This window comes from Drosophila nasuta, chromosome 3 (genome assembly GCF_023558535.2).
Source record: "Drosophila nasuta strain 15112-1781.00 chromosome 3, ASM2355853v1, whole genome shotgun sequence".
Lineage (NCBI taxonomy): Eukaryota > Metazoa > Arthropoda > Insecta > Diptera > Drosophilidae > Drosophila > Drosophila nasuta.
In genome coordinates this window covers 16052079-16075206 of record NC_083457.1, presented here as the reverse complement: position 1 = coordinate 16075206, position 23128 = coordinate 16052079, and the positions used below count along the sequence as shown (strand labels likewise).

Here is a 23128-nt window from a genome sequence, read left to right as displayed (position 1 = left end):
CAATTTCCAAATAAATTTCATAGTTCAATTTTCAGTTGCATTTCAGTTGTTATTGTAGAAAATTCTCTTTGGTCTAATAATATAATTGTATAGATTGTTTTCTACGACAATTTACAAATGTTTATTGATGCTTAGCAATTTCAATAATTTACATTATTATTTATAATATCGAGATCTTATTATACTGAAAATAAATGCAAACTTTCGGCATTTTAAAACAATTTTAGTTATTGTTTGCTTGCCAGCTAAGAAACAGCAAATATGATTAAACTTTATATTTTTGCTCTGCTATTTCCAAATGTCTGTTCTGTTAACAAAGTATATTAATGACGTCATTATTAGAATAATAATTTCAACAATATGCGAATATTTTTCAGGTATTCACACAACGCCTGGCTGTGCATTGGAAATCCTTTAACTGCGTTTCAAATACAAAACTAATGAACTCAATGGATTGCATCATTATCGAGCCGGAAAGATCGTTGTTATATGCAAATTTTAGTCTCAAGGATGATATAAGGAAGCAGAATGTAACATTTGCATTATTCATTGCTCGACCGCCGTCAAATTATTTTAATAGGATTCTCAATTTAAGTGTGGATTTGTGCAAATTCTTCAAGGAATCACAGGGCAACAGGTTCTTTAATATTGCGTTTAAAATCATATTAGCGAACTCCAATGCTCCCAAAAAGTGTCCTCTCACAAAGGTTAGTTTCATATGGAATTGTAAATGAAGTTCGATTATATTTCCAAAGATGTTTTCAGGGATCGTATTACTTTCGGAACATCGACCTAGGGGGAAATTTACCGCCCTTTTTGCCAACAAATGATTTTCAAGTTCAACTAAATATTGTATCCGATGTTGATTGGATGTTGAACATCACTTCGATCGGACGTGCTTTAGATTTTATCAAGTGGAAAGGAAAATGAATATATTTGCAAATCAGTTCAATATACTTTTGTGTTCTTTTCTTTTTGCTTTCGTTCGGTCAACAAACTTGAACTGTAAGTGATATAAAAAATGATTATATGGAATTACTCGTAGTTTTGCATTCAAAATCAGTGCAGATGATGATATCATTCGGTGCTCCGATCGGATCAAAGAGAATCTCTTTAAGAATATGCCTGTTAGAAATGGCAATTACGATGCCCCGATACGTGGTCTGTCTATCAAGTGGCGTTGATTGCCAATCAACACAAAACAGACTACAGACGACAGACAACGGACATCTCCATCCATTACTAGAGCATTATTTACGATTCAAGCTCAAGATGCCAGCTAACTGACAACAAATTTCACAACATCATGACACTTGAAATTGCCGCAAAATTTATTGCCTCGCTGCGCCGTTAGCAGCCCCTCGGACTTTTGTAAACCAGTCTGAAGTCTGCAGTCTCCACTCCGCACTCTCCATTCGTTGTGGTGTCTTCTATATGCGCTCGGCCTTTAAAACTGCAGTCTCCAGCTATTTGGCTGCAGTCTCCAGTCTCCAGTGTTTAAATGTCAAATGCCGCACGAGCTAAGAACACAACCAACCACACAGCGATGAAACCTACACCAAATGTGAACTAAGAATCCAATCAGCAATCCGGCAATCATTTGACATTTTCAATGGCCAACAACAACTACTGTGTAATCATCATGTGGGTCAGTGTGTGAGTCTGCTGAGTGTGGAGTGTGAGGATCTGCTGGAGCTGAAGCTAACCTTGCCAGCTTTCGTTTTCATTGAGTCGGTCGAACAACTTGTGAAAATTGCACAATTGCCGCTGACTGATACTGGTGACTCACCTCACAACAGCAATGCTGACAGCAACAACAATGGCGACAGCTCAGCTTGAAACCCGGCTTGGTGGGCTGTGAGTTTTGGGTGGGCGGCAGACGAAGAAGACGGCACAACAATTTGCTTGGGGGTGTGCCTGTGAAGGCGGCCTGTCCCAAAAAAAAAAAGTTGTTGCGCTAGTTGTTGTCGTAGTTGTTATCGTAGCTGTTGGCGTCGCTGTCGCTGCTGTGGCTGTCGTTGGCAGCGGCAACACTTGACCAGGTTTTTTTTATGTCGGTCTTGCTCTCTTACCGGCCTGCGCGGTTGTTCAACTTATGGCGCACAATGTTGCTACTAAGTGTGTTGCAAGTGATTCTCGATTCGGTGGCATCAAAATTTATTTGTTTTTTGTTTATCTCGTTTGGCCAGAAATTGACAAGTAAGCGGCATAATCGTTTCTGCATGATACGAATAAATTCGTAGCACACACACACACACACAGTAGACACAGATTGACCCATTTTCCACAACTAATTAACATTTGCCAAGAGCCATTGCCGATGCCGTTTTGAACTCAATTATCGTCTTGCCTCATCTGCAACATCGCGAACCAAATAAACAAATGTGAAAACGAAAAAAATAAAACAACAACATGCAACAACGCTGCACGAGTCTTACAACAATTTTCATTTCAGTCTGTGCCACACATATATTGTATGTCACTGTCCTACCTCCAGCTCCCTCTCCCCTCTCTCCCCTTTTGCACGCCCTGATCAACGTTACTCCCCTTAAACCACTCCCGTAAATAAGCGCTGCTGCAATTACAAGAATTCAAAGCAGCACCAGCAGCACCAGCAACATCTTCTCTTCTCTCTTTTTGCATCTTCGCCACTCGAGCGAGAGACCCGCTACATTGAGAGCAAACACAAACAGAGAGAGAGAGCGTAAACGAAAGAGAGAGATAGAGAGCGATGTATTACATGTTCGGCTGCATTTTGGCAAAGACAACGACGTCGACGACGGCGACGAAGCTTGCAGAAAAACTCGTTCTGGCTTATTTCTAAATAACGGCATTACGGAGATGAACGACCGGACAGACGCAGACAATGCGCAGACTTTTACTGTGCCTATTACCATATCTAATGTATGCAAGGTATGGTAAGGCCGACTATTATACGATCCCATAAGTATGCACATACGAGTATAAGAAAACAAAGCTGATGATACAATGAAATAAACTTATACAGAAATATGAATTCTATCATATATACCATAGATATAGATAAATATGTATATAGCCCAATTAATAGCTTAAATTGAGTTGAATCAATTTTCATTATAGCATTTTGAACCTCGCTGAGATGCCGAACAAAAAGCTTGGCTCAAAGCAGCATCTACGCTTATGGCAATTGCAACTACTCGCAAGCAATGTATCTGTTTCTGTATCTGTGGCCAAGAGTCGTGTTAGTGTGGGTTCGTGCTGCGAACTACGATCTGCAAGCTGCGAGCGCAGGAGACAAAGTCGTAGTCGTAGTCGTAGTCGAAGCCGCGACTACTATATAAAGCTCTTAAATAGGGCCGCCGCTGCACAGTTCGATCCGTTGCAGCTTTCACTTACCACAGCCAAACGGGCAACGGAGCAATCGCGCAACTTCTGCAACTTCAACTGCAACTGCAACTGCAACTTAAGGCAGAGTGATCAAGTGGCACATCGCAAACTGTAAACTGTGAATGACAATTACAACACAAGTTCCCAAGTGAACAATCTATCAACATTACATAAAATGAAAGTGCTTGTAAGTTAATCACTCGATCGATTAAAGCTAAAGTCAAGACAAGTGTTGTACTGCAAGATCTACATTAAATAAATAAAAGAATTTAAATTATAAAAATTATTAAAATATATACTTAAAAAATAAGAATATATAAATAGAAAACAGTAATCATATTGTAAATAAAACAAAAGAAAAGGGAAAATGAACATGTCACAAATCCTATTTAAAAATAATTAAAAAATATATATACACAAAAATTTAAAAAAAAAATCGAGTTAATTTGAAACCCAGTTTACTTTTAAGTGCAATAAAATTTTTTTTAGAAAATTCCCCTCTTACAAAAATGAATCCATCTCATCTTTAAAATCTTTTAAATTTCAAACCAATTTCAATTCCCAGATACTCATCTCACTGCTCGCCTTGTCGTGCCACGCCCAGCATCAGCATCAGCACCAGCATCAGCATCATGCACACCTCAATGCGAATAACATTCCACGCGATGAGAAGCCAGATCATCGTCATGAGGATCCTCGCGAGACCAGCACCTGGATTCCCATTCTGAAGTACAACAAGGAGCAGAGCGAGGATGGCAGCTACAAGACCGAATACGAAACGGGCAACAATATTGTGCACGAAGAGACGGGCTTCCTCAAGGACTTCGAGACCAATCCCAATGGAGTGCTTGTCCAGCATGGACAATATTCGTATCAATCTCCGGAGGGTACTCTGGTGAATGTGCAGTACACAGCCGATGAGAATGGATTCCGTGCCACCGGGGATCACATTCCCACACCACCCGCCATACCGGAGGAGATTCAGAAGGGACTCGATCAGATCTATGCGGGCATTAAGCTGCAGCAGGAGCGATTGGAGCAGCGGGCCAAGAGTGATCCTGCCTTTGCCAAGAAACTCGAGGAGCGACGAGTTGCTAATCAGAATGGTCAATACATTGGCCTGCTAGAGAACCAATAGAGAGTGCACCAATAGAGAGAGAGAGCGCCGTAGAACCTAAACCTCAACCAGGAAATCAAGTGCTGCACATAATTCGAGAATTCTTCCAAATTGATGCGAAGGAAAGACTGTGATTTCTGATATTAAATGCAAATTGAAATTAACATATTCCTGGAAATTCGCACGTAACACATAAATCAAAAAAAAAAAACTAATCAAAATACTTCAGCACAAATATTTATATTAACGATCGTGAAAGTTTTGTTGCAAGCGAAACAACAACAGCAGAAAACAAATAAAAGAAACCAACTTTTGAATAAAAGCGGAAAAGCAAAGTTTCCGTCATGTCAAACACACACACACACACACATGCGACCCTAAGCAAACATTATTCAACGCTTTTCCATTTCCATATGTTTCCACCACTTACAATAGTTTCCCTTCCTCCCCTTGACTCCCTCCATCCCATCTACTTTAATGCTCACAAAACGTGACAATGCGCAATGGCTTTTGTTATTATTTTTTGTTTTTATTTTAATTTTATTTTTTCACAGCTTCAATTACCTCATGTGTGCTGTGTGCACATTTGTTAATTCAATTCCATGAATTATAAGTTTGCCAGTTTTTTTTGCGAATAATTCACATTTTCTCAGCTTCGATTTTCCATATGCCTCGCAGACTTTTCGACAGCCCCGTCAGACCGGCTCTTGCATAATTATGACAGCTTTTCTCTCTCTTGACGTTTTGACTTGGTTTCGATTTTACAAAGTGTTACATCCATGTAACTGAAGTGCTCCTTAGCATAAATGCTCTGGGCAAACTTTAACTTTCAGTTTTTCAGCTAGGACTCTTGATGCGGTTTGAGTTGATCAACAACTTTAGAGATAAATTTATATTCTAAAAAAAAAATGGATTTTTTTTGTGAAATTGAAAATTGGTGATATGATAAAACAATTTAAAGTTTGATTCAAATTCATCTTTATGTAAAAAGTAACAACAACTAATAAACGATTTCAAAGTTAAACATTCTGGAAAATACAATCTATTTATTTGAAAATGAAAACTTAAATATAATTGAAATCTTTTTTTTTTTAAATATTTACTAATATTGGTGGGTAAACAACTTTAAATTTGAATTCAAATTCTTGATAATATTATTTCTTTACTATAAAATGGCAAATAATATCCTGTCGCTAAATATCTCTGAAGTTGATGTGAAATTGTTGAAAATAGTATTTCTTAATTTAGAAATTACTATTGGTTGATTACTATTGAGTTAATAAACAACTTTAAACGTAAACCAAAAATCGAAAAAATATTATTTCTTTATTTAAATATAACTTGTATATGTATTCTATAAAATATTATTTATTTTTTTTCAAAATGAAAACTTCTAAAAACACTTTAAAGTTGGGATCAATGGAAATTCTAGATACAAATATGTCTTTATTTCAAAATCAAAGCTAATATCGAATTGATACAAACATTAAAGTTAGGTTCAATTAAACTTCTAAGATATAGAATATTGAGTTGTTAAACCACTTTATAGTTCAATTTAAAATCTAGAAAATATTATTACACTATTTGAAAATGAAAAGTAATATTCAACCTCGTAGCTCCAATTAAATTTATTTGTAATTCTGAGAAATACTTTCTAGGGTCAGCATAAACAAAAACGCATTAAGCTTATCACTGTCTGCTGATTTCTTCTAGAATGTGTAAGAGTACATAGCAAGTAAGTAAGTAAATGAATAATCTAGTAACTTTCATTGGCACATGCCAAGTGTTATAGCCACCGTAGACTGTGTGGCTTATATGGTCTGCCCGTTTGAGCATTCGGCCTACAACTGTTTTACCGTTACACACGTTGAACCAATCAATTTGGTGAAAAGTTTTGCCCTCAGCGACAGTCATCAACAGCTTTAGAGATATTTATGAATTGAGTTGAGCTGGAGTCGAGCGGAGAACAAGCATTCTCATAAACGGTGCCAAAATAAACAAGCAAAATCTTTTGTTGTGGCACACAGTAATTTGCATAAATATTAATAAAGAGATATACCCACGTATCTTACAAGATTTTAAGATTATGTGCGCAAGTGTTTGTAATATTTCCAACGTCATTAACAACAACAACAACAAGAACAACAACCACAACAAATAAATCATATGTGCTGCATTTTCACCAAAGAGACAGCAGCCAAAGCAACGAAGAAATGTTTATTCGCCATTAAATTTTAACGCTCTTGCGCATAATTAAGCGAAAACTGAACAAAAGAAAAAATTTCTATAGCTGTGATTAAGAATGCTTCTCCATCATATTTGTTGCCACCACTATTAAGTTCTTGTTGTATTTTTATTTTTCGAGCAGCAGTCGTTGAAGCAACCAGTCAATGGATGTGGCATGGAAGTGGAAGTTTAAGCTGGAACTGAAGCTGAAGCTGAAGCGGCCGCAAATTGATTTGGCCAACATCAGTTGCCGTTTAGAAGCCGCCGCGTTTAGACCACAAATCGTACGTAAAGCGAAAGAAGAAAACGCGAACTTGAAAATTCGAAAACTGTTCGAGAAGCAAACAAAAATAACAACAACAACAATTCGCTGCGAGCATTCAACTTGGATGATTGCGAATATCGATGGGCAAGTGGAATTTGAGAACAATGAGAATTGCTGTTGTTGTGTGAGCTGCTGCCCAACAAAACCGAAATGAAACAATAAAACCAAGCAGCTAACTGTGAACTGAAGATACAAATAAAAAACTAATAACAACAATAACAACAACAACAAGAGACTCTTCAAAAGTGGCACATCATTTCTGTGAATAGAAATCGAAACTGAAACGAACTGCGACGAACTTTTTTGGCAAAACAAAATTACAAAGACATTTCTTGTGCCAATTTGATTATGGCCAGCAAGCAGCAACTTCTCTTCATCTTGTTGTGGCAACTCTTTGCCTTTGGTGGTCAACTGGTGCTCGCCCAGGATGAGCCAGAGGCACAGCAGCTGCAGGTGCCTCGTCCAAGGGGTCGTATACGTATTGCGGACATGCAACCGCCACCGCTAGCGCCAGTGGGTCCAATGAATTGGCCCACTTATGGAGTTGCTCCAGCACCAATGCCTGCCACATCCACGGTGCACGCTCATATTCCCTTGCTGCGGGAGCAGCTCACCAGCAGCAGTACTGCGAGTGTGCCGCTGTCCTTGCCGCTGCCCAACGAGGAGGGAGGTGTGCAAGAGTCAGTGGTGTATGGCAACTGGAAGCCTGAGCATCCGCTGCAGCCACAGGAGGAGGAGACGCAGCCGAAGCAGCGTGTCTATGGACGTCTAGAGGCTATGCTTATGGGCATGCCAGCGGAGGGTAAGTAACGAAATTCCTAGAGATTTCTCAAGCATGCTTTTACAGCGTCTCCTTCGATTTACAGCCATGGACAGACGCGACGTGTCTAGTGAGGAGTTGGAAGCTCAGTCGGAGCAACGCACAGCAGCTGGAGGCTATCAAAATCCCTATGCACGCCAGGATAGCTACGAGCGAGCACAGAACTCTGGACATCGACGCTGGCGTCCGCCAATGCCAAATGGCTTCAAAGAATCAAAGCTGCAGCCAAAGCCACAATATCCGGGACAAACTGAATCGCAGACTTCCTTTGAGGTCATCCACTTGAATGCATCGGATCCGATATTCAAAGCAATGGCTAAGCAGATCAATGAATCGATAGAGACGACAACCGCTCGACGTCAGGCCACACACACGACCGAGGACAACTGGATGCCATTGCCTTATCCCTATCCGACGCACAGCTACGAGAGCACCCAACCGGTGCCAGGAGCGGCTCTGAGTTCAACTATCAGCAGAGTACGCAGCACAGAAGCAGCCACACAGCAACCGACTCAAAGAGTGGAGTCCACCACTATTGCACTCAATTGGCCCACCGATTTTCTGGATGCTTCGCCAAGCAGCACGCCCCGAACTTACACGGATTCTGGCATCAGCATCGATCGTGTGGACAACATCGATAGCATTGATCGCATCGACGATGACGTGGTGGATCACGACGATTACAAGTACTATGAGGATAGTTTGAGTTCCGCTCAAATGCATAGTGAACTGAGTGTGCCGGAGACTTTGATTCCCCACCTGCCACTCAATATAACGCGTGTGGGAATTCCGTACGAGGATCGTAACTCCCTCGAGGAGCCAACCATTTGTGTGCCGCTCACAGTGACCGAGACAGCCTCGGAGAGTGCCACTCCGCTGCTGATCGAGGTGGAACGTGTCTATTGCTTCCCACTGCCCAAGGTAGAGGTCAGAACGGGCACCATTAAGCGGCAACAGCATCCAGAATTGGAACTGGAACAGGAACAAGAGCATCACGCCAATGGCACATCTCTGCCTGCGGAGGAGCCACAGCCAGCAGTAACAGCTGGGGCAAGTTCTCGGTATAATTTCTTGGCAGTGCTTCTAATTATTGGGAGCTGCATATTGACGCGTTTTTAGACTAATTAGAGCTTAGCTTAAGTTCAACTCAGGGGCTACTTGTAATTAGAAAACTACTTATTTAAACAATTAAAGCAAAATCAAACTTTAATATGAGTATTATTAAATATTGATGGATGACAAATTTGCTTTCAATTATTTCTCTTTAATAAGTCGACAACACAATTTCCAATGGTGAACCTTTTCAAAATAGCAGTCTAGGAACGTCTGCTGATTATCAGAGATTTAGAGTTATCAATAAACACCTCATAAGTTCTAGTTGTAAACATATATATATCATATCAACTAACTTAATCTCGTATATAGTGACAAAGTAAATTTAGTTGATAACAAAAATTGATTCACAGAACATGAGATTCACAATATATATACTTTTAATAACAGACAGATAAGCACTTCAGTAAGTTGAGGAAACCATGGAAGTTTAGAAGAATCAAAAATTTCATGTTTATATAAAAAAAAAAATTGATGACTTTATTTGTTATATGATAAGACTATCAAAATACTACCCTACTATGGGTAGCGGGTATAAGAATAAGAGCAATTATGTCCCATAAAATGCATGTTACATATGATTTATTTATTCCTTAGTTTAATTAAGAGGTTCCTAAATTTAAATTCACAAACATTCGCTGCTTTTACATGCAGGCAACAAATTCATCACGTGCTGCTTTCCTTAGAATTTTACCATTGTGGTTGGAGGGCAGTTTATCCGTAAAACAAACTCCAGCATATAGTTGTTTCTGCAGACCATTCAACCTCTTGGCCACATGATCAATAATCGCCTTTTCACTTATGTCACATCCCTTTCGCTTCACAACCAAAGCACCTGCAGCATCTCCTTGTCTTTCATCGTAGATGCCTACCACACACACGTCCTGCACCTCCGGTAAGTTTAAAATCACATTCTCTATTTCTGTAGGCCAATAGTGGAGACCTTGGTACTTTAAGACCTCCTTCTTGCGATCCACAATGTAGAGGAAGTTCTTGTCATCAAAGTATCCCAAGTCGCCAGTGTGGAACCAACCTTCAGAGTCCTGCATGCGCTCCGTTTCCACCGGATTGCCGTAGTAACCATTCCAGGTTTGTCCAGTTTGCACGAAGATCTCACCAACCTGATTGTGCTTAAGTCTCTTGCCATCTTCATCAACGATGCGGATTTGAATACCCGGCATAAGTCTACCAGCTGCAGTGCTATTTATAATCCCCACATTACCCGTTATGACTCCAACTTCGGTCATGGCGTAGGCTGAATTGAACACGGCATTCTTACAGATCTCCTGCGTTCTCTTCAGCGTTGTTAAGCTCACTAAACCGCCACCATAACTAAGCATTTTTATAGGTGAAAGTGCCTCCGGGGTTGCATCCGGACAAGTGATTAAGGCGGCTAGATGTCTGGGCGGCAATATAACATAGTTGATCTGGTATGTCTTAACCAGATTTACAAAGTGTTCGGGACTAAAAGCCTTGTTCGATATGATGCGTGTGCAACCAGCGACTGTGCTAAGAAGAAAACCCCAGACACCTGTAACCCAATCTAATGAACTGGGCAAATAGATAATCGATTCACTGGTAGTCAACCTGGAATTTAAATAAATGATTTAGAACATTGCGATACTAAGAGACTGGTTAGCTTACATATCAATCATTATGAGATTACTATTTGAAATGCAGACAGCTTTTGGTAATCCTGTTGTGCCAGAGGAGCATAGAATCGCCACGGTTTGATCTCCATTATCGATAGATTCAGGCCTATAAATTATGTAGCAATTATATAAGGAACTTACATCTACCTTCTATTCCTTTTACTCACTGATAGAACTTTTCTGTTGTTGTGGGCTCTAGCAAAGATTCAATAATGGGCACATCCTTAATGTTCCCGGTTAATGTAATAATCTCTGGATTCCATTCTTGAGTTGCAGAACGGACTTTTTCATAGTGAAGTCCATCACAGAAGATTAGCTTCGGTTTGGTTATTCCAAATGCATATTGTATAGTATCTATAAATTGAGACCCTTTTATATATAATATAAGCGGGAAGAAGTATTAATGATTAATCTTACCTTTATCTGCAATTGGATTCACAGCATGAAACTTTGTACTGTTCATTAGACAGGCGACACCCAAGGGCATAAGATAAGTGGAATTTGTCCCCAATATTCCAATCACATCCTGGCTATTCAGTCCTTTATTCTTCAAGTGTTGTGCAATTCTAATGGCCCAAGTAATGGCTTGACCATTAGTTAAGGTTATACCATCTTCATCATTGATCTATAGTTTAGGATTATTGTATCGCAAGCTCTAAATTCCTTATAAATATTCTACTCACCTGACACACATTTTTGGGCCAGTTCCTCATGATATTGAATATAATTCTACCGACAGACATGTCTTGGTTGTACATCAAAGAACGTTGCATACCACTCCAGGTATTATTATCCTTATTGTAGGTGGTGGGAAATGCTGCCATTTTAGAAAGTAGACTACTTACTTCTTACTATGTCAAGATTGAATTGTTTATGATATATTTAACTCTGAGTCTTGCGTATTTATAGTAAAAGTGGTCACTACAATTTATCATATATCCAGCCTATTTCTATATTTATTTATAAATGGGATTTTTTGTTCTTATCTTAATTTAAATTCATTCACCAAATGGCTAACATTGGGTGCAGCTTATCACTCTACTTACTCTACATTCGGTTCGTCACTATTTTAAATATAATCAAGTGTCTAGTCCAATGGAAATGCCTACAAGATACCCTATGCCATTAACTATTAGTTAAATAATATATTAATTATCATTTGTATAGCCCTTGACAAATATTAACAAGATAAAATACCAAAGAAGGAAATTGTTCTTTGGCATAGAAATAAAGATATAGAAATAAAGATTGCTTAGTATCTATACCCTTAACTCTCAATACTTAAACGCGAATTGCAGAGTAGGTGAAGTAGGTCGTCATTCTTTACTAAAAAATACTTTCATGCTGATATTATGAATATCCATAGATTAGATTTATATTTGGAAAACACTCTTTTCTTTTACAATGATTACTCATATATTAAATATGGAAAATTGATATGATATGTAAATACCCTGCGAGCCATTTGCAAAATATACACCACCTGTAATTTCGAACCATCGACCAAAGAGATATGTAGGTGCATCTTTATTCAGGCATCAAATGCAGGATATGATTTTATATGATGGTATGTGAGTTTACAAGCTTATTTGAAAAGAATAAAACTCCTGTACGAAGTTACATCCACGTGCATTTATTAGTACAAAATATTTCAGACTACCAAGTGGTTTTAGCACCTGTAGGCGAAAAAAAATCTGATCTGAGTGCAAAAATAACAGTTGCTATTAAAAAAACCAGGTGTTCATACGGACAATATGATATGGGCATATGGGCATTCTCCGGGTCGCGAACGTACGTTCGTACGAGATAAATTAAAAAATAAAATCGAAAACAAACGTTTCCTGAAACTTTTTTTTTACTCTTCGATAGCATTTGTTTAGTGTAAATTACGGGGCTTATCGATTTTTAATTTTCATAATATTGTCAAAAAACATGCGGTCGCGAACGTACGCAAAACGCAAGTCGACTTTGGCTTAATACAGTAAAATGCAAAACTCTGCGAATTGAGACGGAATATTTTAAATAAATAACTTTACTTTTAAAATAGAATCACGTAGTTTTCTATTAAGTCTACTCCCAAGAAAATATCTCCATTTATTTATTTTTAATTTAATTAAGTTCCGGTCGCGAACGTACGATTTTTCCATGTTGTATTATTTATTAAATTTTTATTTTTACCACAACTTTTTTTGATTAATAACTTCAAATTTCATAAAAAACAAACGGATTTAACTCAATGTAATGTGTCTAATAACATTTAAAGCAAAAAAATAAATGTTTATTAAATATGAAATATGTACTGAAATTTATTAATAGCAAGAAAAATATGTAATAAGTAATAAGTAATAACTAACAAGTAATAAGTAACTGCAAACGACATAGTTATTTCAAAAACAAAAACAAAAAAAATTTTTTTTTTTAAATCCATGCGACGCTAGTAAAAATCGACATAGGCTTATAGGTAAGGTCGCGAACGTACGCTACTTTGACAATCAATAAAAAAAGATTGGTTAGAGTAACCCCAACGATTTTTTATATTTAAAATATATATACCAAAATAACTTAACACGCGAAGTTTCATTCACCTGCTTGCACTTAATACGAAGCAATTACAATAAAATGATGTTTTCGGTCGCGAACGTACGATTTGAACATAGATAAGAAGCAAAATAAAAATAAACAGTTAATTGAACATTTTTTCGCTCACTTTGCATCTTATTATTGGATTGCTATTAAGAGATTTGGTAGAAAAAAATGCAAAAATATCTTATGTTTTTCTTGTGAAATAATTAATCAAAAAAATGCATATAAAAGTAGATAAGTGTGAAAAAATTACATTTTTTCAGCTTGCAGGCAAATTTTTTTATAAAAACAACGGAGATATGCTACGGATCCATTGTATTCTGAAAATTTGGATATTTCTTTATGACATTATACAAAAAAAATACGATGAATGTGAAGATTTTTTTTCAAGAATTACCCATATATAATATTATATTTTGTACTCTAAAGTATATTGTGAATCTAGCATTATATCGATTTATAAAATTCAGTATATTTTAGTATTCAGTAAATATCTTAATATACAAATTTTTACCAACAAAATGGGTTTTACCCTCTTTTCCTCGACAGCCGACTGTAGCTTTCTAACTTGTTGAATATTAATATTTATAGGCTCGTAATCAATTATTTCATATAAATAGAATAGAGTAGGTACAAATATGAATTTATAAATCTTAAAACCCAGTTTCAGAAAAAACAAATATGTTTATCAACATGCTTAACTCAGTTTGTGTTGTAAAAAGGCCTCCCTGATATATTACAATTAAATAATAACTCGTGTGTTTGTTAAGTCTTATATTATTGTTTTATTTTTTTAGTCAAAAAGAGAAAGAGTAATTCAAAATAGAGCGAGCGAAACACTTTTAGTGTAGCTTACGGTTGGTCAAGAATGTTTTGGGTCGGGAAATATCAAATTGGTATTTTTCCATAGCTTTTTTATTACCTACATATTTATTAGATTATCAGAAAATAAGACACTATACCTACTATGTGTGAATAACTTTTAAAACACTCAAATACGTCAATTAAAATACGTCATATTAAAATAGTTATAATTATGCTATTTTGGGGTCAACTATAATTTACATAATATAAATTTCTTTCAACCTTTTCAAACAACTATGGGAATCTTTTTGATTAAAAATTTTTGTTCTATTTAAAACCAAGTAAGAAATATATAATAGAGTCTGCTCGATTGTAAGATACTCGTTACAGATTGTCAATAAAAGCAAAACATTGCGGTATTGTTCTTCAAATATACCAAATTAATAACCACAATATTTAAAAAAAGGCTATAATTGGTATACCAATATTAATTATGGCACTGAGATCTAAGTGTCTATACGGACAGACACACAGACGGACTTAGCTATATCATCTAGGCATTTGACGCTGATTATACCTTATGGGGTCAGCTATTCCTCCTTTGCACACAACATACATTTCCTGTAGCTCAAAATTTAAATACTTTTCTATGCAATGGGTAGAGGGTATAAAAAGTGCTGTCGAAAATTATGGCTCTATCTCTGATATAAGTATCAAAACAAAAATTTTCTTCATAAAACTTTAAGGTCGCATATATTTATATTTATTTCTTATCTAATTTAGCAGTTCTTAAATTACGATTAGCCAATATCTGCTTTTATTTTTTTGGAAACAAATTCATCACGGGCTGCTTTCCTTAGAATTTTACCATTGTGGTTGGAGGGCAGTTTATCCGTAAAACAAACTCCAGCATATAGTTGTTTCTGCAGACCATTCAACCTCTTGGCCACATGATCAATAATCGCCTTTTCACTTATGTCACATCCCTTTCGCTTCACAACCAAAGCACCTGCAGCATCTCCTTGTCTTTCATCGTAGATGCCTACCACACACACGTCCTGCACCTCCGGTAAGTTTAAAATCACATTCTCTATTTCTGTGGGCCAATAGTGGAGACCTTGGTACTTTAAGACCTCCTTCTTGCGATCCACAATGTAGAGGAAGTTCTTGTCATCAAAGTATCCCAAGTCGCCAGTGTGGAACCAACCTTCAGAGTCCTGCATGCGCTCCGTTTCCACCGGATTGTCGTAGTAACCATTCCAGGTTTGTCCAGTGTGCACGAAGATCTCACCAACCTGATTGTGCTTAAGTCTCTTGCCATCTTCATCGATGATGCGGATTTGAATACCCGGCATAAGTCTACCAGCTGCAGTGCTATTTATAATCCCCACATTACCCGTTATAACTCCAACTTCGGTCATGGCGTAGGCTGAATTGAACACGGCATTCTTACAGATCTCCTGCGTTCTCTTCAGCGTTGTTAAGCTCACTAAACCGCCACCATAACTAAGCATTTTTATAGGTGAAAGTGCCTCCGGGGTTGCATCCGGACAAGTGATTAAGGCGGCTAGATGTCTGGGCGGCAATATAACATAGTTGATCTGGTATGTCTTAACCAGATTTACAAAGTGTTCGGGACTAAAAGCCTTGTTCGATATGATGCGTGTGCAACCAGCGACTGTGCTAAGAAGAAAACCCCAGACACCTGTAACCCAATCTAATGAACTGGGCAAATAGATAATCGATTCACTGGTAGTCAACCTGGAATTTAAATAAATGATTTAGAACATTGCGATACTAAGAGACTGGTTAGCTTACATATCAATCATTATGAGATTACTATTTGAAATGCAGACAGCTTTTGGTAATCCTGTTGTGCCAGAGGAGCAAAGAATCGCCACGGTTTGATCTCCATTATCGATAGATTCAGGCCTTCAAACGATATGGCGATTACATAAAGATTTTATAAAACAAAGTATTTACTCACTGGTAGAACTTTTCTGAGGTTGTAGGTTCTAGCAACGATTCAATATTGGGAACATCCTTAATGGTCCCGGTTATTGTAATAATCTCTGGATTCCATCCTTGAGTTGCAGAACGGATTTTTTCATAGTGGAGTCCATCACAAAAGATTAGCTTCGGTTTGGTTATTCCGAATGCATATTGTATAGTATCTATAAATTGAGACCCTTTTATATATAATATAAGCGGGAAGAAGTATTAATGATTAATCTTACCTTTATCTGCAATTGGATTCACAGCATGAAACTTTGTACTGTTCATTAGACAGGCGACACCCAAGGGCATAAGATAAGTGGAATTTGTCCCCAATATTCCAATCACATCCTGGCTATTCAGTCCTTTATTCTTCAAGTGTTGTGCAATTCTAATGGCCCAAGTAATGGCTTGACCATTAGTTAAGGTTATACCATCTTCATCATTGATCTATAGTTTAGGATTATTGTATCGCAAGCTCTAAATTCCTTATAAATATTCTACTCACCTGACACACATTTTTGGGCCAGTTCCTCATGATATTGAATATAATTCTACCGACGGACATGTCTTGGTTGTACATCAAAGAACGTTGCATACCACTCCAGGTATTATTATCCTTATTGTAGGTGGTGGGAAATGCTGCCATTTTAGAGTGTAGACTACTCACTTCTTACTATGTCAAGATTGAATTGTTTATGATATATTTAACTCTGAGTCTTGCGTATTTATAGTGAAAGTGGTCACTAAAATTTATCATATATCCAACCTATTTTTATTTTCTATTTATAAATGGGATTTTTTGTTCTTATCTTAATTTAAATTCATTCACCAAATGGCTAACATTGGGTGCAGCTTATCACTCTACTTACTCTACATTCGGTTCGTCACTATTTTAAATATAATCAAGTGTCTAGTCCAATGGAAATGCCTACAAGATACCCTATGCCATTAACTATTAGTTAAATAATATATTAATTATCATTTGTATAGCCCTTGACAAATGTTAACAAGATAAAACACCAAAGAAGGAAATTGTTCTTTGGCATAGAAATAAAGATATAGAAATAAAGATTTCTTATTATCTATACCCTAAACTCTCAATACTTAAACGCGAATTGCAGAGTAGGTGAAGTAGGTCGTCATTCTTTACTAAAAAATACTTTCATGCTGATATTATGAATATCCATAGATTAGATTTATATTTGGAAAGCACTGTTTTCTTTTACAATGATTACTCATATATTAAATATGGAAAATTGATATGATATGTAAATACCCTGCGAGCCATTTGTGAAATATACCCCACCTGTAATTTCGAACCATCGACCAAAGAGATAAACATATGTATGTATATAGGTGCATCTTTATTCAGGCATCCAATGCAGGATGTGATTTTAAATGATGGTATGCGAGTTTACAAACATAATTGAAAAGAATTACAGTGGTTTTAGCACCTGTAGGCGTGAAAAAAATCTAAAACAAATTAGAACTGATTGCAACAATAACAGTTGCTATTAAAAAAAAACAGATGTTCATACGGACAATATGATATATAATATTTTGTACTCTAAAGTATATTGTGAATGTAGCATTATATCGATTTATAATATTTAGTATATTTTAGTATTCAGTAAATATCTTAATATACAAGTTTTTACCAATAAAATGTCTTTCACCCTCTTTTGCTCGACACTTGACTGTAGCTTTCTAACTTGTTGAATATCAATATTGACAGGACGTAATCAATTATTTCATATAAATAGAAGAGAGTAGGTACAAATATGAATTTATAAATCTTAAAACACAGTTTCAGAAAAAACAAATATGTTTATCAACATGCTTAACTCAGTTTGTGTTGTAAAAAGGCCTCCCTGATATATTACAATTAAATAATAACTCGTGTGTTTGTTAAGTCTTATATTCTTGTTTTATTTTTTTAGTCAAAAAGAGAAAGAGTAATTCAAAATAGAGCGAGCGAAACACTTTTAGTGTAGCTTACGGTTGTCAAGAATCTTTTGCGTCGGGAAATACCAAATTGGTATTTTTCCATAACTTTTTTATTACCTACATATTTATTAGATTATCAGAAAATAAGACTCTATATCTACAATGTGTGAATAACTTTTGAAACACTCAAATACGTCAATTAAAATACGTCATATTAAAATAGTTATAATTATGCTATTTTGAGGTCAACTATAATTCACATAATACAAATTTCTTTCAACCTTTTCAAACAACTATGGGAATCTTTTTGGTTAAAAATTTTTGTTCTATTTAAAACCAAGTAAGAAATATATAATAGAGTCTGCTCGATTGTAAGATACTCGTTACAGATTGTCAATAAAAGCAAAACATTGCGGTATTGTTCTTCAAAAATACCAAATTAATAACCACAGAATTTAAACAAGTAAGAAAGCTACAGTCGAGTGTACTCGACTGTGAGATACCCGCTACCCATTTTGAAAAAAAGCAATATATTTTGCGGTATTATTCTCAAAATATACCAAATATACTGCAAAAATACTAAAAATATACCAAATGGGATATGTGGTATACCGATATAGTACCGCATTGAAAATATACCATAGACGGCACAATATACCAGATTGTCAGCCAAGCAACTAAGACCCCTAGTAAGTAGGCGTTTTCGCCCATACAAAAGTATTTCTTTAATAACTTCGACAATTTTTATCTGATCGCAACCAAATTTTCAGGAATCATAACTACTGTAGTTATTATTATATATACCAACTCTAGCTTTAAAATTACGCTTGTTATTCGATTTTTTTGATTTGCTGGGACGGAAGTGGGCGTGGCAAAAATTTGAAACAAACTTGATCTGCGTGCAAACATAACAAATGCTGTCGAAAAAAAATTATAGCTTTATCTCTTATAGTCTCTGAGATCTAGGTGTTCATACGGACGGACGGACAGACGGACAGACACACAGACGGACATGGCTAGATCGTCTCGGCTGTTGACGCTGATCAAGAATATATATACTTTATAGGGTCGGAGATGTCTCCTTCTACCTGTTACATACATTTCCTGTCGGCACAAAGTTATAATACCCTTCTACCCTATGGGTAGCGGGTATAAAAAAAGGCTATAATTGGTATACCAATATTAATTATGGCACTATCTCTTATAGTCTCTGAGATCTAAGTGTCTATACGGACAGACACACAGACGGACTTAGCTATATCATCTAGGCATTTGACGCTGATTATACCTTATGGGGTCAGCTATTCCTCCTTTGCACACAACATACATTTCCTGTAGCTCAAAATTTAAATACTTTTCTATGCAATGGGTAGAGGGTATAAAAAGTGCTGTCGAAAATTATGGCTCTATCTCTGATATAAGTATCAAAACAAAAATTTTCTTCATAAAACTTTAAGGTCGCATATATTTATATTTATTTCTTAATCTAATTTAGCAGTTCTTAAATTACGATTAGCCAATATCTGCTTTTATTTTTTGGAAACAAATTCATCACGTGCTGCTTTCCTTAGAATTTTACCGTTGTGGTTGGAGGGCAGTTTATCCGTAAAGCGAACTCCAGCATATAGTTGTTTCTGCAGACCATTCAACTTTTTTGGCGACATGATCAATGATCGCCTTTTCACTTATCTCACATCCCTTTCGCTTCACAACCAAAGCACCTGCAGCATCTCCTTGTCTTTCATCGTAGATGCCTACCACACACACGTCCTGCACCTCCGGTAAGTTTAAAATCACATTCTCTATTTCTGTGGGCCAATAGTGTAGACCTTGGTACTTCAAGACCTCCTTCTTGCGATCCACAATGTAGAGGAAGTTCTTGTCATCAAAGTATCCCAAGTCGCCAGTGTGGAACCAACCTTCAGAGTCCTGCATGCGCTCCGTTTCCACCGGATTGTCGTAGTAACCATTCCAGGTTTGTCCAGTGTGCACGAAGATCTCACCAACCTGATTGTGCTTAAGTCTCTTGCCATCTTCATCGATGATGCGGATTTGAATACCCGGCATAAGTCTACCAGCTGCTGTGCTATTTATAATCCCCACATTACCCGTTATGACTCCAACTTCGGTCATGGCGTAGGCTGAATTGAACACGGCGTTCTTACAGATTTCCTGCGTTCTCTTCAGCGTTGTTAAGCTCACTAACCCGCCACCATAGCTGAGCATTTTTATAGACGAAAGAGCCTCCGGGGTTGTATCAGCACAAGTGATCAAGGCGGCTAGATGTCTTGGCGGCAAGATAACATAGTTGATCTGGTATGTCTTAACCAGATTTACAAAGTGTTCGGGACTAAAAGACTTGTTCGATATGATGCGTGTGCAGCCAGCGACTGTGCTAAGAAGAAAACCCCAGACACCTGTAACCCAATCTAATGAACTGGGCAAATAGATAATCGATTCACTGGTAGTCAACCTGGAATTTAAATAAATGATTTAGAACATTGCGATACTAAGAGACTGGTTAGCTTACATATCAATCATTATGAGATTACTATTTGAAATGCAGACAGCTTTTGGTAATCCTGTTGTGCCAGAGGAGCAAAGAATCGCCACGGTTTGATCTCCATTATCGATAGATTCAGGCCTACAAATTATATAACAATTATATAAGGAACTTACATCTACCTTCTATTCCTTTTACTCACTGATAGAACTTTTCTGTGGTTGTGGGCTCTAGCAAAGATTCAATATTGGGCACATCCTTAATGTTCCCGGTTAATGTAATTATTTCTGGATTCCATTCTTGAGTTGCAGAACGGACTTTTTCATAGTGGAGTCCATCACAGAAGATTAGCTTTGGTTTGGTTATTCCAAATGCATATTGTATAGTATCTATAAATTGAGATCCTTTAATATATAAGCGGGAAGAAGTATTAATGATTAATATTACCTTTATCTGCAATTGGATTCACAGCATGAAACTTTGTAGTGTTCATTAGACACGCGACACCCAAAGGCATAAGATAAGTGGAATTTGTCCCCAATATTCCAATCACATCCTGGCTATTGAGTCCTTTATTCTTCAAGTGTTGTGCAATTCTAATGGCCCAAGTAATGGCTTGACCATTAGTTAAGGTTGTACCATCTTCATCATTAATCTATAGTTAAGGATTATTGTATCGCAAGCTCTAAATTCTTAATAGATATTTTACTCACCTGACACACATTTTTGGGCCAGTTCCTCATGATATTGAATATAATTCTACCGACGGACATGTCTTGGTTGTACATTAAAGAACGTTGCATACCACTCCAGGTATTATTATCCTTATTGTAGGTGGTGGGAAATGCTGCCATTTTAGAATGTAGACTACTCACTTCTTACTATGACAAGATTGAATTGTTTATGATATATTTACCTCTGAGTCTTGCGTATTTATAGCTAAAGTGGTCACTACAATTTATCATATATCCAGCCTATTTCTATTTTTTATTTATAAATGGGATTTTTATGTTATCTTAATTTAAATTCATTCACTAAAAGGCTAACATCTGGTGCAGCTTATCATTCTACTTAAATCTTTACTCTACATTCGGTTAGTCATTATTTTAAATATAATCAACTGTCTAGTCCAATGGGAATATAAGATACCCTACGCGCTGAAGTATTAGTTAAATAATTTATATTAGTTATCATTTGAATAGCCCTTGACAAATATTAAAAAGATAAAATACCAAAAGGAAAATTTCTTCTTATGCGTCATGGATATCTAAATAAGTTACATATAGACATAAAAATTACTTATTATATGTACCCTAATAGTAATAATTTAACGTGCATTGCAGAGTATCGTGTAGGTCATCATTCTTTATTAAAAAATACTATCTAGTTGACTTTATGAATATCCATAGATTAGATTTCTACCAATAATAAATATGAAAAAATTATATGATATGTAAATACCCAGCGAGCCATTTGCAAAATATACACCACCTGTAATTTCGAACCATCGACCAAAGAGATATGTAGGTGCATCTTTATTCAGACATCAAATGCAGCATGTGATTTTATATGATGGTATGTGAGTTTACAAGCTTATTTGAGAAGAAGTAAACGTCTGCACGGAGTTACATCCACACGCATTTACAAGTACAAAATATTTCTGATTACCAAGTGGTTTTAGCACCTGCAGGCGTGAAAAAATCTAAAAGAAATTAGATCAGATAGCATTAATAACAGTTATTATACAAAAAATCCAGGTGTTCATACGGATAGTATGATATATTTTGTACTCTATAGTATATTTTTAATGTAGTATTATATCGATTTATGAAATGTACCTCTTAGAATATTTTAGTATTCAATAGATATCTTAATATACAAATTTTTACCAATAAAATGGCTTTTACCCTCTTTTCCTCGACAGTCGACTGTAGCTTTCTAACTTGTTGAATATTAATATTGACAGGTTCATAATCAATTATTTCATTTAAATACAAGAGTGTGGGTAAAATTATGAATTTATAAATCTTAAAACAAATAGTCAGTTTGTTTATTAAATATTTATTTGATTATCAGAAAATAAGACTCAAATACGTCACTTAAAATACTTTATATTAAAATAGTTATAATTATGCTATTTTGAGATCAACTATAATTCACATAATACAAATTTCTTTTAACCTTTTCAGATAACTATGGGAATCTTTTTGTTTACAAATTTTTGTTCTATTTAAATCAAGTAAGAAATATATAGTAGAGTGTGCTCGATTGTAAGTTACGGTATTGTTCTTCAAATATACCAAATTAATACCCAAACATTCTAAAATATACCGAAGGTTATAATTGGTATATCGATATAGTACTATGTATATTCAACCAAAACCCGACTGCAAGAGCCGATTTTGTGGGGAATTATTTTAAGAATTTTATCGGATTCTTAAAGTTAAGGGTGCTCGACCCTACCCATTTCAAATAAAAGCAAAAAAAATCAGCATTATACGTCATATATGCCAAATTAATATACCGAAAAATAATACAAATATACCAAAGGCTATATTTGGTATATTCATATAGTACAAGATTTGAAGTATACCATAGAGCGCAAAGTATACCAGATTGTCAGCCAAAGCAACTGAGACCCGTGCAAAAGAATTTCTTGAATAACTTGAAC

General features: G+C 36.2%; 5 protein-coding genes across 6 annotated transcripts; 3 read left to right on the top strand and 2 right to left on the bottom strand.

The window, feature by feature from the left end:
• The first annotated feature begins 1489 nt into the window (after positions 1-1489).
• Positions 1490-3484, top strand: LOC132792881 (uncharacterized). Of its 2 annotated transcripts, none has more exons than XM_060802405.1 (2): positions 1490-1656; positions 3103-3484. In XM_060802405.1, the coding sequence occupies exons 1-2, from the start codon at positions 1613-1615 to the stop codon at positions 3482-3484; spliced, it is 426 nt and encodes a 141-aa protein (XP_060658388.1). In that variant the 5' UTR covers positions 1490-1612. The 2 variants fall into 2 exon arrangements, with proteins under 2 accessions (XP_060658388.1, XP_060658387.1); XM_060802404.1 differs by having other exon boundaries at positions 1490-2199.
• LOC132792880 (larval cuticle protein 1) lies at positions 3425-5387 on the top strand. The gene is made up of 2 exons (XM_060802403.1): positions 3425-3556; positions 3935-5387. Exons 1-2 carry the CDS (start codon positions 3545-3547, stop codon positions 4505-4507), a joined length of 585 nt encoding a protein of 194 aa, XP_060658386.1. The 5' UTR covers positions 3425-3544; the 3' UTR covers positions 4508-5387.
• A 1425-nt stretch (positions 5388-6812) lies between these two features.
• LOC132790563 (uncharacterized) lies at positions 6813-9168 on the top strand. The gene is made up of 2 exons (XM_060799131.1): positions 6813-7839; positions 7904-9168. Exons 1-2 carry the CDS (start codon positions 7386-7388, stop codon positions 8974-8976), a joined length of 1527 nt encoding a protein of 508 aa, XP_060655114.1. The 5' UTR covers positions 6813-7385; the 3' UTR covers positions 8977-9168.
• A 373-nt stretch (positions 9169-9541) lies between these two features.
• LOC132793787 (uncharacterized) lies at positions 9542-16691 on the bottom strand. Its single transcript, XM_060803872.1, has 10 exons — positions 16513-16691; positions 16247-16454; positions 15997-16183; positions 15828-15941; positions 14812-15770; positions 11306-11466; positions 11040-11247; positions 10790-10976; positions 10615-10728; positions 9542-10557 (listed from the first exon to the last, which is right to left on the bottom strand). Exons 1-10 carry the CDS (start codon positions 16651-16653, stop codon positions 9615-9617), a joined length of 3222 nt encoding a protein of 1073 aa, XP_060659855.1. The 5' UTR covers positions 16654-16691; the 3' UTR covers positions 9542-9614.
• Positions 16692-19483: 2792 nt separating this feature from the next.
• On the bottom strand, positions 19484-21313 carry LOC132790736 (uncharacterized). Its single transcript, XM_060799385.1, is given in 6 exon segments — positions 19484-19609; positions 19611-20427; positions 20485-20598; positions 20660-20846; positions 20905-21112; positions 21171-21313. Coding segments are annotated over 6 exon segments (1593 nt in total). The 5' UTR covers positions 21312-21313.
• Positions 21314-23128: the final 1815 nt, after the last annotated feature.